The 14,306-nt window shown below is 42.0% G+C and overlaps 1 protein-coding gene across 1 annotated transcript; it reads right to left on the reverse strand.

The window, feature by feature from the left end:
* Positions 1–11,287: 11,287 nt before the first annotated feature.
* Positions 11,288–13,073, reverse strand: LOC147901832 (uncharacterized). Its single transcript, XM_087374379.1, has 2 exons — positions 12,593–13,073; positions 11,288–12,305 (listed from the first exon to the last, which is right to left on the reverse strand). The coding sequence occupies exons 1-2, from the start codon at positions 13,071–13,073 to the stop codon at positions 11,785–11,787; spliced, it is 1,002 nt and encodes a 333-aa protein (XP_087230505.1). The 3' UTR covers positions 11,288–11,784.
* Positions 13,074–14,306: the final 1,233 nt, after the last annotated feature.

Genomic DNA, 14,306 nt, shown 5'->3' on the forward strand with positions numbered 1-14,306 from the left:
GCCCCGCCTAATGCCCGTGTAGGCATGGGACCACATACGTCTGAATGCACCAAATCAAGCATTTCAAACTCTTTCTTTCCCCTTCTTTTATGGGCTGATTTAGTCTGCTTCCCATAGAGACAGTGCTCACAAAATTCAAAATCAGAGAAACTCAAATGCGGTACATAACCCAAACGGCATAAGAGTTTCATTCCATTCTGGCTCATGTGCCCCAACCTGCAATGCCACAAAGAAGTGCTTGGCTGCTCGGTTATTGCAACAACATGATCAAATACCCCTGATACATGTAAGGGATACAAAGTCCCACACTTGGCACCCCTGGCCAAAAGCATAGATCCCTTCTGAATTTTCCAACTTTGAAAGCCAAAAGTGGTGTGAAAACCAGCATCATCTAGCTGACCCATTGAAATAAGACTCTTGGTCAGCGTAGGCACATGTCTCACATGTTTCAAAACAAATGCAGACCCATTTGCAAAAGAAAACTTTATGTCACCTGCTCCCACTATGTCACATGCATAGTCATTTCCAAGATGCACACAACCTGTCTTTCTACTATCATAAGTGGAGAACCATTCCCTATGGGGAGTAACATGGAATGAAGCACCAGAATCCAAAATCCAATCCTGGGAATATGCATCATCTGAAGTGGTAAGCAACTTTGCAGATAAACTAGACATGAAGAGAACATCATTGTCACTATCATGTGTGACTGCATTGATCTCCTCGATCTTCACTTTTCCTTTGTCCTCCCTTGGACTCTCTTCCTTTTGATTTGCACCCCAATTTGCATTCTTTTTCTTATCCTTTTGCTCTCTTTTCAACTTGTAGCAATCCTTTTTCATATGGCCCTTCTTGCCACAATGGTAACACTCAATGTTCCGTGCCCTGGATTTGCTACGAGACTTCCCTCTTTCTTGGGACTTCCCCCTGAACTGTGATTTGCCCCTTTGCACATTTAAGGCTGCATCCTGCTTGTTGCCATCCATAGACGTCCATCTGATCTCCTCGACCAACAAGCTACCCACAACATCATCAAATTTCAGTACTCCACCAGGTGCAGAGTTACTGACAGCTGTACAGAAGGTATCCCATGAGGATGGCAATGAACATAAGAGAAATATTGCCTTAGTCTCCGCATCAAAATTCATTTTCTGAGCCTGAAGCTGGCTGAAAATAATATTGAATTCATTCAAGTGAGAAGCAATGGAGACCCCTTCCTTCATCTGCAGCTCAAACAACCTCTTCATGAGGTAAACTTTATTGGAGGCAGTGTAAACTCCACCGGAGTGCGAGTGATGAGCAACATAGAAGTTTTAGGACCTCCTGAGTCCACCGGAACTGACAGATCTGCAAATGGTTGCTCCAAACTTGAGTTCCAACACCCGGGCAAAAAACGCAGGAACTGAGACAGTGACTCAGAAATCCAATGAAATGATCCCAGATTCAGGAATGAAGGCGTTTCCAAGCTCCTGAAGTAATGTGGACACCAAAAGCAAGCAATAGTTGCCTCTACAAGTCAATACGGAGTCTTTGTCATCGAACGGAACAGGGAAAAGCTCAAAAAATGACTTTTTCTTTCAAACCACTTAACAGGCTCTCAAAACCACTTCGCAAAGCCAAAGTGACTTTTCCAAAGGTTCCTCCAAGGTCTCTGCACACTCGGATGCAAGTAAAGTCACCCACAAAGCTTCCCACAGAGCTTCTCCTTCCTCCCACAGAGCTGCTGGGCTTCCAAGCATTCACGCACGCTCAGCTAGATCACTCGGGCTCTGATACCAATTGAGAGTGCTCTCAACGGAAGCAAGAACGGAAGAAGGAGAGAGAGAGATAGAGAGCCACACAAGTTTTGGTGGGTGCAGAACCACCCTAATCTTCTTTTTTATTCATTTATATATGTGTTTGAGTATTGTACATAACCGGGGTAAAGGCACACTGACCTTTAACCCCCACAGGATTAAGCCCTTGTGGGCATTGCCACATGTCCTTCTGAGGGTCAGGGTCAGTTTAGTCCTCTATCCCTTTTTTAATACTTGCACCTCATGCACTCTCATGATTGCACATATTTGAACATTCCCCCTCTATCATGAGTCGGGTTCTAACTTGCCATTGACTTTGTCCTCACATGGTCTCTTTGTGATACATGGGCTTCAATTTTTATCATCGGCTTCATGCTATGGCTCTTGCTTGCAGGTGGTCTATTTTCCAAGGCATGTGGCTTCTTGGTTCTCCAGCTTCAACTTGTGTTAATCTTCTTGGTTTCATGTAGGCTTCTTGCATGTGTATTAGTCGTCCATGTGTGCATTTGATTATGCTTTCTTGGCAATCACCACATCATTTTTTCCCACGTTTGGTTGCTTTGCTTAGCTATACCATGAGAACGTCCCATTTGTGCATTCACTAAGATGTTTGAGCATAGTCCATGCATATAGTATACTATAAGGGGAAAACGGGGATGGCAATCATCTTTGTGCCAACAGTCTACTTGTCCTCATAGATGCTTTGTGTGCATTATAAAATCAGGAAAGGGTTCAAGGAAGTGAGTCATCTAATCTAAAATAATTGTTATTGCAGGCCATTGAGAGAGGTATTGAGCTAAGGTGCCCACACATGGAAGATACCCTCTCAATACCCTAAGCCACAATGAACATGTGGGAGGCCAATTAATGAGTAGAGATTTGGTTATAAAATAAGGGGTTGTTGCTTGATGGGAGGAGAGCCTTCCATTGTTCATATATGCTCTCTTACATGCCATTCTCTCTATGAAGTCTCTTTCCCTTCCCTCATTGAGTCTCTACTTTTCCCTTCATCTCCCTCCATGAATTTCATCATTCCCTCCCTATGTGTATACTTCCCTTTCCTCCCCATGTGGATATTCAATTCCAATGTTGGGCCTCCAATGGACTTCCTCCTTCCCTTTGTCTGTTGTTTATGCTTGTTGATGCGCTTTGGTGGCGAATTGCTAGTAGAGGTATGGTATGTCACAAATTCCATCATAGTTTTGGTGTGACTACTAGGATTGAAGTCTCCATGGCAATGATGGTCAGCCTATCTTCTCCATTTCTTAGTATAAGAAATTAAATCCAAAGAAGTCATTTCCTCATTATATTTTATGAAAAGAGGGTATGTATCCCCTAATAATGAATATGCCCTTCCCTATTGTCTTTTGATCTTTTTTTCTACCCTATTGTCTCCTTTTCATTTCTAGCTCATGGGCTAAACATTCCCCTTCTCTTCTCTCCTTCGTGCCTATCTCCTATTTCCAACCCCCCCTCATCTTTTCTCTCATTTGTAGACTCTTGTCACACTAGCATGTGCAATCAATAGATGGATTTTTATTTTTTTATGGAGTAATAGAGAATATCCATAATTTAAGGCTATATAAATACCCCATTAAGCGATCATGCATCCTTTATGGGGTTTTTCCATAGAGAGACCCCTAGCTCTACCCTCCTCTCCTCTCCCTCCTTGTGTGTTGGCCATACATGCCACCCCTTTCCTCTTCTTGTATTGCCACCCACACTAACTCCCTCACTTCATTCTCATTCATCCCTCTGCTCTTTAGCAATCATCTCTCTCCATGCTCAAGTCTTGCCCCCCCTCCTCTCCCCCCCCCCTCCCCCCCCCCCCTTCTCTCTCTCTCTCAAATGTGACCCCCATTCGCTCTCCTTGCTCAGCTCTTCCTCCCCCCTCTCATCCTCCCCCTTTCTTGCTCTTAGCCTGCAACTCCTTCATGTTCCAATTATTGAGCCCCCCCATATGTCGCTCTTAGCCATGACCTTAGCCTCCTCTCCTCACTTAGCTCTCCCTCACTCTCACTCACTAGTGACCCCCCTCTCTGTATCATTCATATTGCCACCCATACTAACTGCCTCACTGCATTCTCTTTCATCCTTTTGCTCAACCCAACCCCCCCTCTCTCTCATGCGCGCACTCGTGAACCCCCTTTTCCCACTCTCTAATGTCATCCCACCCCTTCTCACAAATTGACGGATTAACTCCATGCCCTCATCCCTCCATCTTGCCAGCCTCTATGACCTACCCCTTCCTCCTTGTCAATCCTCACCACCCTTAGCCGCTCTAGTGATGCCACATACTAGGCAATACTAGGCAAGTACCCGTGCCCTCACTCCATGATCACCATTTCCTTGAGTTAATCCTCATAGCTAGGCTATTAGGGCCTGGTGACAGCCTCTTTTGAACCCTAATGATCTATTTTCCCGACTCTTGCCCATTCTCTTGCTCATGCTTGGGCGATATGGGGGTAGCACTTGATTTGAGAGGCATTTATTCATAGATTTTGCCAAGATGTCAATTGAGAAGGTGTCCAAAGGTTGCATTATTTCTCCTCAAAGTTTCTCTCTCACTCACATAGCTTAGCTAGGCCTCTTGACCTAGCCAAATTTCATTCTCTCCCTCTCGTCATAATATGTTCCCTTGCAATAGAAAATATGGATGCTTAACAGACAAGGAGATGACCGGGGATGTGCATGTGCAAAAGAAAGTGAAGGGGGGGGAAAAATAATGTTCCCCCTTAGTGGCATAGACCTCAAACCAACACATGCGGCATAGACCTCAAACCAACACATGCGGCATAGACCTCAACACATGTCCCTTAGCATGGACACTCGACATAGACCTCAAACCAACACATGACAATCCCTCAATTTGACGTGTGGTAAACCCTTGAAAACCTCTCTAACGACACATGGTAGAGCCATGATTTGACACGTGGTAGACCATCGAAAGAATCTCCATTGACACATGGAAGAGCGACCATTTGACACATACTAGACCCTTGGAAGCCTCTCCAATAACATATGGTAGAGCTATGGGTTGAGACGTGGCAAGGCCCTTATATGATGTGGAATTTTTTTAAGGACTTCAGCTTGATGTATTTTTTTAAATAAAAAGTCCACGAGTCGTTTTGAAGGCATGTAACTTTCTTTTCCAAAAGAATTTAGAGTGTTGTGAAAGCCCATAAGATTGTTTGATTTTTATTCAAGTGCCACTGGTGATTGCATAGCACTTTTGAGGATACATGAATTAAGATGATATCTATTTTGATGGAGAGGCTTGCCAAAGTTTAGTTTTAGAAGCAATTCAAGGAGATTAAGCATGTTATTGATTCCAACATTTGTGGAGCATTTTAGCCAGAAGGAATACCCCACATGTGCGTTTTTGTAGGTGGGCCAGTTAAGGAGAGACAATGTATCAATATGTGGAATGAACAACTATCCTTCTAGAGAGCCTTAAGGAGATGCAAAATGATAATGAAGGTTTTGCCTCTATAATGGCTCATTATGTGCTTATTAGACAATCAATGGATCTAGTGAATGATGAGGTTCAGCCTAGGTTGAAGTGGAAGGCACCCACCACCATGGAGTAGGCAAGGAGAATTATTTATAAGTTTCATAGAATCTATGAAGTTTGAGCATTTTGGCATATTCCATCTTCCCATATGTATAAAGAGCTGGTTCTACCATGTCACATGCTCTCATAACCTATTCTCTTCCCATTCCATGGTGTGTTTCTATCTCCCTTGTTTTATGACACTTCAATTCAGGATGTTACAAAGGTCATTTGGCAACTTTGAATGGAGATAATAGATTGGAAGACCCTCGTATCATTGCAAGGAGGAATATGACATCATCCTCTAGTCCATACCTCCTCTTTTGTATATGCCACTATTCTCTCAATTAAGCTACGAAGGTTCTTTCTATTCCCTCATGGAGCCTCCTTTATACTCCACCCCCCTCCATGAATTTCACCCTCCCTTGCACTGTGTATGAGACATACTATGTCCAAAGAAAGCAAAAACAAATAGAAAAGCATGGGACTATAAGCAGAGAAAGGGTGAAGTGTTTGTTGGCTCTATGCCATGGCTTCCGTAGGCAGGTGTGCAGGGTGTGCCAGTTTCTAAGTCTTTTTCTCACCTACAGAAGCAAAACTAGCATTAACACATCAGCATTCAAGAGGAAATCACTCCAATTGAGGAAGATTCCAAGGATGAGGGAAGGCATCCACCAACGCACTACAATTACTGTCCACCAACGCACTGCAATTACTGTCATAAGTTTGGACACTATGAAAGAGATTACTGTAAGAAGTCGTACAACCAAGGCGGTCAATCTAGCAACAATCAAGGGAATTTTCAAGGAAGAGGAAATAATCATGGTGGACATTCAAGTCATAATCATTATGCCAAAATGAGCCTGTGAATATGTTTCTTGCAAGTGAGGATATGCAAAAGACTAAAAGATTGTATCTTAACATTGATTGCAATTCAAAAGGGGAATGCAGTTATCAAGTCGATCAAGCAGATCCAGATCCTTGGTACATCGACATTGGTGCATCATCTCATATGACAAAGCACCAGGAATGGTGGTTCACAGAGATGAAACCATTAGAAGGACATAAGAATGTCTTTTAAACAGCAAATAACACACCAAATCCAATTCAAGGGAAAGGCATTGTCCCTATGAATAACACTGGTATGAAAGGATTGGTGAAAGATGTACTCTATGTTTCAAAGCTTAGCAAGAACCTCTTGTCAGTTGGGCAACTGAGAGAACAAACTACAGAGTCATTTTCGATGGAGATGAGTGCACTATTAGAGAAAAATCTAGAGGATATCAACTAGTAGGAAAAGCAGTCAAGGAAGGACAAATGTTCATAATGCTCGCTTCAGTAGCGGATTTTCATTCCATGTTAGCAACAAATAGATGCCACTTTTCCATAGTATGGCACAAGAGATATGGACATGTCAATTTCAAAAGCTTGATACAGGTCAAAAATTAGAATATGGCAATTGGAATTCCAAAACTATAGTTTCTTGGAAAAGTTTGTGAAGCATGTTGCTTCGGTATACAAAAGTGAACCAATTTTGGCAGAAGCACCTCTCGAGCAAGAGGCATTCTTGGTTTAATACACATAGATGTATGGGGTTATGCCCAGACCTGCAGCAGCATCAATGGTTGAGAAGTATATGTCTGTTTCTTTATTTTGAATGGTTCAAGTTTTGTTATTCAACTACTGGTTATCCCTTGGTAATTCACTTCTTGGTCATTCACCTGTAAGGTGGATTACAATGGTATGAGACACGGGAATTTAGGCCAAGAATGTGATTGATTAGTCATTATTTGACTAATCGGCCATGAAAATGGCAGGTTGCATCACTCTAATGCTGGTGACCAGAGCAATGTGTGGTCCGCTAACCTACTAAACAAAGACTAGGACCCTCACCTAGGGCTATGTCATTATAGGTAGACCTTTTCAATTAGTTAGAGTATCCTGGAGTGTTGATCCACTCGGATAACAACTAAATTTGAAGGGAACTTCTTAGGCTAAGTTCATCCAGTGCTTTCGACTAAGCACGGGAACTGGAACACTGAGTACCAATGAACTATGAAATTCTTTTATCCTTTTCCTAGACATGCCAGAAGGGATATATGGAGTCTTGCTACACAAAGGATCAAGTAAGTACGTTTGGCTAGACATGGCTATACTTTTCTATTGTAGAAGCAAGTTAAACAGTGGATTCCTTGGCTAAGGAACCCAGTAGCAAAGAGGTAACTATAGCAAGAGTAAGCCTTATGGATTGAATAAATCATGTCTAAAGGACATGAGAAAAGTTGACTTGCATACTTGACTTAGATTCCACCCATACCTCTCCCTCATGGGCATGGTATTGTGACACAAGTTTGGGATCTGTTATGATTATTTTTTAGGGATGGAGCGAGAGAAGAGAAAATTTGAAATGATTTTCTAGAATCTAGAATTAGATTCACAGATCTTGGAAAGGACTTAACTTTCATCGACGACTAGTTACAACAGATATAGTTGGGTCTACTTTCTAAAAGAGAAATTCAAAGTCTTTTCCAAATTTCAAGAATTCAAAGCCATGCTTTAAAACTAGACAGGCAAAAAGATCAAAGTCATGAGATCAGATAGAGGATGTGAATACGTCTTCATCATTCTGCAGAAGATCTGGAATACATGAAGGCCAATGCAGATTGCACTTTTGTACGTAGGTGATTTGATTGTGACAAGAAGTAATGATAGCTTCATCAAAAAGTTGAAACAAGACTTATTTGCAGAGTTCGACATGAAAGATCTTGGACTTATGCACTATTGTCTTGGAATTGAGTTCTAGGGAGATTTAGAAAGCACCTTCATGAGTCAACTAAAATATGTTGACAATCTCCTAAAGAAGTTTCATATGGCAGATTGCAAGATTGCAACCACTCCCATGGAATAGAGTTTGGAACTTACTAAAGATGCAAAATAGCCTATAGTCAATGATAGTACTATTGGCAGCTCATGAGATCTCTTATATATCTGACTATCACATGGCTAGAATTTGTTATGCAATAAGTTCACTCGCATAGTTTATGGCAAATCCAAAATAGTTTCACTGGAATGCATCCAAAAGAGTCTTGAGATACATCAAAGTTACAAGATAGCTTAGAATAGAATACAGAGGAAGTCATCCAACCCACAAGGATATACATCTTTCCTTGGTCAAGGTGCTATATCATGGTTGTCAAATAAACAACCAACTATTTGTTTGTCTTCAATAGAAGCAAAATATAGGGCACTCACAACATGTGCATGTGAGGCTATATGGCTCAGGAGGCTAATGTCATAAACATATTACTTTGATGAATCAAAGCCAACAACAATATCCTGTGATAATCAATCGGCTCAAGCACTAGCCAAGATCCAGTATACCACTCAGGACCAAGCACATTGATGTTAGAGAGCACTTCATCAGAGACAGAGAGCATCAAAGAAAGAGTGTTACTTGGTGACATAACATTGCAGCATTGTGATAACAAAGAGAATGTTGCAAACATCTTTACCAAACCACTTGATAAAGAGCTTTTCAAGAAGAACCGACAAGCTCTTGGTTTGATGCAGAGAAAGGACATTCCCATTAATGGGGTGTGATGGAATATAATGTTTAGTTTTTCGATTCCTGAGAATCATCATCTTGAGGGAAGTCCTACTTCATGATGTTGATCTTGAGGGAAGGTGTTGAGGAACCATCTCAAAATCAAATTTTCAATATGTGCATAGCACTAACCCAATAGAGTGTTATAAAGGAAAGGGTTAGAAACCCTAGCCCTAACCCATAAGGGGTTTGTATGTATTCTACATTTTGCAACAAGTTTGCAAACAATCAAAGAGCGATTGCTGCAAAGCATGATGGAAGAAAACAAAAGTAGAAAAAACTGGATCACCAAAGACTCAGTGGTTTCTAGTTTTCTAGAGACTCTAGAGTGCCCAATAGCAAACCCAGGTAAAGCACGCACACACACACACATGCATGCATGCACAGTTTGTGTGTGTGAGTTTGCGCATGCACACACATATGTGTGCGTGGGTGTGCACATGCATGCATGCACACACACATGTGCATGCTCATGGATGTATGCATAAACGTATGCACACGCACATAAGCACACATAGACACATTGATCAAAGATTATTTATACTGGAATATTATGCAAAACAGGAGGATAATATGCAAGAGAAGGACTTTGCATTGTATGGATTATAGGTGTGAAGGCCCATAATGTTCTACTAATGGTATTTATACTAGAATAGTATACAAAAGAGGAACATAATATGCAACAAAAGAACTTTGCCTTTTGTGGATCATATGGTGTGAACAATATATTATATGTGTGGATCATAGGGTGTGAAGGACCAAAATGTATTTTGAAGGACAAATTTCGTATAACGTCCTTCAAGAATAAATTTAGAAGAGAAACCTATATTTAAGTTCTCAAACATTATATTTTTTTCAATGTGACATGGTCACTTACCACATGAACTTTGCACCTATCAATGGTGAATGCAATTTATGGAATGAAAATTATCATTATTTTATTCTTTAAAATGTTGTATCTTATAGCTTTACTTTTGATTTTGTTGCTTTCCTTTAGGTATGGAGGTATTTGTTTCATTTCCCACTTCCATGATTTGAGGGTTTAAGCTTTCTTCATTTATCTTTTTCCTCTCCTTGTTTATCCATTTTTAGAGTGTTTATTGTTGTTCTATATTTTAAAGCTAAAATCCTTTTTGTCGAGTGGTATTTTCTCAAGCAAGGTTTTGCAAGAAGCTTCAACTTTAGTCTTGATGTTGTACATTTGTAAGGTTTGTGTCTTTTACTAAGGAGTTTTGCAAGTTTTATGGTTCTTTATTTTAAGACCTTGTTAAGAGTTGGATTAGGTTGGCAAAACTTTTTATAAATTACAATATTTTAAAAAAAAACTTAAAGACACAATACTCACACACACAGTGGTTGGGCATAGCCTTGGAAAAACTTTTCACTATGAATATCCCGAAATGCTAGCAATTGCTCGAGGGTTGAGCATAGCCTTGGGAGCATTCACTGTGAACATCCCCAGAAGGATTTAACCGCTAGTAACTACTCAAGAGGGCTACCATCTTGCTGCCTGAGCTACCCCTGCTCAACCCACAAACTTTTTTAAAATTTTAGTTGTGGTAGTGGTAGAACTAAGTGACAAGGGAAGGGTCCATTCTTGGATTGTAGATTTCTTTTGGAGAGAAAGAATGTCACTTTTGCAACATACATGCTAGTAAGGGTTTCCGAACGTCTCCTTGACCGTAGAAATGACATGGTCATAGTATAAAATATTCCAAGTCAAAAAATAGGCAAACAACAAGATCTTAGTCATGATGCATATATTTCACCACAACAGAGATTGTAACTTAAGATGAACATGATGAGCATGGGATCGAAATCACTAGCTTCAATTCATCAACATCACCAAAATATTCAACTTACGAACATTGAAAACTCAATGTTATTCATGAATCTTTATACTCAATTTAAAACGATGGTCCATTTGGGCTTTGATTAACTTCGTTAGAAAACTACCACCCTTGACATTTGTAAAAGAAGTGGGTCTTGTGTAATGCCTTATTATGATTATTGCTTAGGATTCCAATTGTCTCTCTCGTGGGTACATTAGTGATAACTCGAGAATTCATCATAGTCTTAGTTTCATTCTTCTTAGCACTAATTGCAAAATTCTAGCTACCTGTGCACAACTCCTTTCAAATGTTAATATCAACATGTGTTTTAATCAGCACGTTAGCTCTTTCAAATATTAATATCAACATGTGTTTTAATCAGCAGGTTAGCTATAAATAATGGTAGGAGTATCTTGTGATAAAAGCAAACTGGCAGGAGATTGGATAAGGGACCTTGCCCTTTCAAAAGAGTCAAAAGCTGGGCACAGAAAAGTAAAAGCATGCATTGTGACAAATTTTTTTAATTACCACTGAGTTAAAAGCCATCGCTAATAACTCACACAATGAGGTGATTTGTCGCCATTGATAGTATATGGAACTTAACAAAACTCATTAGTCTTCCTTATTTACAATAAGATACAGGACGAATATTGTAGGACACAAAGAGGGAAATGAATGGCTGCTTCATAAGCTCCTCGACGCTCTGTTTAGGAGGCCTTCATGGCCTGTACTTATGTCTACTAGCAAGCCAAGCTATTATGACAGTTTTCAGAAGCGAAAGATCATGATTAGGATTGCTAACCACAAAGCAGTATGGAATAGCCAGAGCCAAGCTATTAGCTTGACTAGCCAGCCAAGCTGTTATGATGACAGTTTTCAGAAGCCACTTATGTCTACTAGCAAGCCAAGCTAATATGATGAGAGTTTTGAGAAGCTGAAGATCATGGTTTGGATTGCTGCAGTATGGAATAGCCAGAGCTCCATCAAAAGATCTTGATATCAATACAGACTGGCAATAGCCGGGGAACAGAACACTTCGACTTCTCGAATGGTGGCATACCTGTCGTCTCCAAAGATCGAGTCCTTTCCATCTTCCCTCTTGGCATACGACAGTCCTAATCTCGACTTCCCTTCCGTAAGTATGCCCACTCCTGAATTCGTATCAGGACCAGAGAAGCCACCCATCACCGGTGCTAGCGGCGGTCCTATCAGCAACCCGTCTGCCCCAAACTGAGGCCCTCCTCTAGCATAATCGAATAACGCAGCTCCGCTGCCTCCCACTTTTTTCAACATCACTGGGTCCGATCCGTCGTCGGCAGCCCAGTAGAAAAGGAATGCCTCAAATGTGTCATAGTAATCGTCTGTACTTCTGTAACCCTCTGGATTAAAGGCTCCAAACCTGACTCCCTTCTCAGTGATGCCCACGATCACGCAAGGACCCTTAAAGTCACATTTCTCGTGAAATGTTGCGGCACTGAAGCCATCGACAGACGCCTTGTAGCAGCATTTCAATTCTCGACCTGCTAGATCATAAGATCGGTAAATCTCTCTCGCAAACTTCGGTAAGAAAGCTCTCCTTCCTCTCATACAGAGTCGAAAAATGTGTTCTGTTGTGTAAGTAAAGAATGTAATTTGCGAAGTGAGTCCTTTCCAGTCAAAGGAAGGGAATTCAAGCAGAACAAGGTTTTCAAATTGCAGACCCAAGTACTATAAAATGATAGGCAATGGAATGAGTCGAGAGTGATTAAAGCGAAAACGAGTAGAAAGCATGGCAATATAAGCAGGACGAAAGGGTGAAGAGGGTGACCGGCTAAGAAAGTGTCTGCTAGGAGAGCATCGGGAAATGGAACAGCGATGTCGAGGTAGGGAGAAGCTTGAGGGAGTTGGTCTTGTGGTTGCTGCTGCTGCTTTTTACCGAAGAGGCCTCCGAAAAGGCAAGAAGGAGGAGGAGGAGGAGGAAGAGGAGAAGGGGGGAGACGCCATAGCTGAGGGTGGCGAGGTCTGATGAGCAGAAGACGATGCAAAGAGTGAGAGTGAGCAACGGGAGAGAGGCGAAGATGAGAGCAAAGCTGAATGGTGGCCATTATCTCTTGTTTTTTGCATGGCATAGGCTCTTCTAAGTCATTTGATGGTTGTAGGGAATCGCCGGCCTGAGGCGATTCCCGGGAGGAAACCGGCGGCACCGGTCGGCAGCCAGTCCCATCGGTTTTTGACTGGAATCGCCGATTGCCGGTGATTCCCGGCCGTCGACGGATGGGAGAGGGAAGCAACACGTGTCGCACATGCATTGCAACGTAGGAGGCTGGTTAGGCACGTGGACCATGAGGTGGGGCCACGAACATGTGTTGCAATATGATTAGCTTATTTAGCGGCACAACGGGCGCAAGCGTTGATGTGTCGCGAGTAGAAAGGTGGAATCGATCTAACGGCTGCAATAAGGCACTCATCGCAAGCCGTTAGATCAACCTTAGGGCTTTAAATAGCCAATGGACTACGTAATGGAGCCAGTCAGACTGTCAAGTGCAGATTACGATTGTGAAAGTTAATTGATCCAACGGTTGGGATCTTGTTTCAGCCGACCCTAACCGTTGACGGTGTAGGGAATCGGTCTCTCGTGCTAATTCCCTGAAGGAAACCGAGCCGATTGCCCTCGTTTTTGACTAGAATCAGTGACTTGCGCTGATTTCAAGCCATCTTGACATATGGGGGAGGTGGTACTGGCAGTGTGATCGCATCATTCAATGATCATCATCGGACCCGCTCTCAAGGTGTTCTTTTATTGTCGTCATGCCCCATGTCACCTTGTCATTCACTAGAGTGTGCTGTCCGAGCACCATTGGATGACTGTACAGATCTATGGTCTCTAATGAGGCGCTCCTTGTGAGCCCTTAGATGAGCTATAAGTTGATTCGATGGGATTCATGAGGTATCTAGACCGTCCAAATAGTGGGACATCTAGCTGCTAACCAGAGCAGGTCTTCTTGTAATTCAGTCGGTAAACCTTGTGCACATGCATTCCCATTAAAAATTTTTGATCCAATGGCTAGGATCACGATTCCGCCAACCCTAACCCGTTGACAGACCTTAGGCTGTTTACAAACTGAGAGGTGCCCATCACTAGACGACCATTTAAACCAGGAGGCACATTTTTTAACAATGGACGAGCAATGGGCAGGCATCCCGCTACACTCACACCTCCAATGGCCAAACCTTCCAGTCTTACGTGGACTCCACGTTGTGCCCTTGGAAAGCCCTTCTTCGAGGCTACTTGGCTGTCCAACAATGGGCACCCTTCAAATCTATGAATCTTGTTCAAGGTCTTGTAAATGGTTTATGATTAATGGAAGTGGGCTTCTCTTTGAGTGCAACACTAGTGTTTTCATGTAAACAGTTCCACCCCCTCGTCATACAGTCGCCCTAACGTCAATCACCCCAATTCCCCGCGTTCAATTACTCCTGTTGTCATCGAGTTTTTTGCGAACCTTGCATAGCAACCTAAGGACTGCAAGAGAGGGCATCTT

This window comes from Dipteris shenzhenensis, chromosome 5 (genome assembly GCF_047967505.1).
Source record: "Dipteris shenzhenensis isolate YYH24624 ecotype China chromosome 5, Dip_SZ_1.0, whole genome shotgun sequence".
NCBI classification, from domain to species: domain Eukaryota; kingdom Viridiplantae; phylum Streptophyta; class Polypodiopsida; order Gleicheniales; family Dipteridaceae; genus Dipteris; species Dipteris shenzhenensis.

Bases quoted from the DNA above. Each gene is read 5' to 3' on its own strand.
- LOC147901832 (XM_087374379.1), bottom strand. From the start codon at position 13,073: ATGCATGTGCGACACGTGTTGCTTCCCTCTCCCATCCGTCGACGGCCG. The intron at 12,306-12,592 runs GTCACCCTCTTC...ATGATCTAGCAG, and splicing joins AGCAGACACTTTCTTAGCCG to GTCGAGAATTGAAATGCTGC.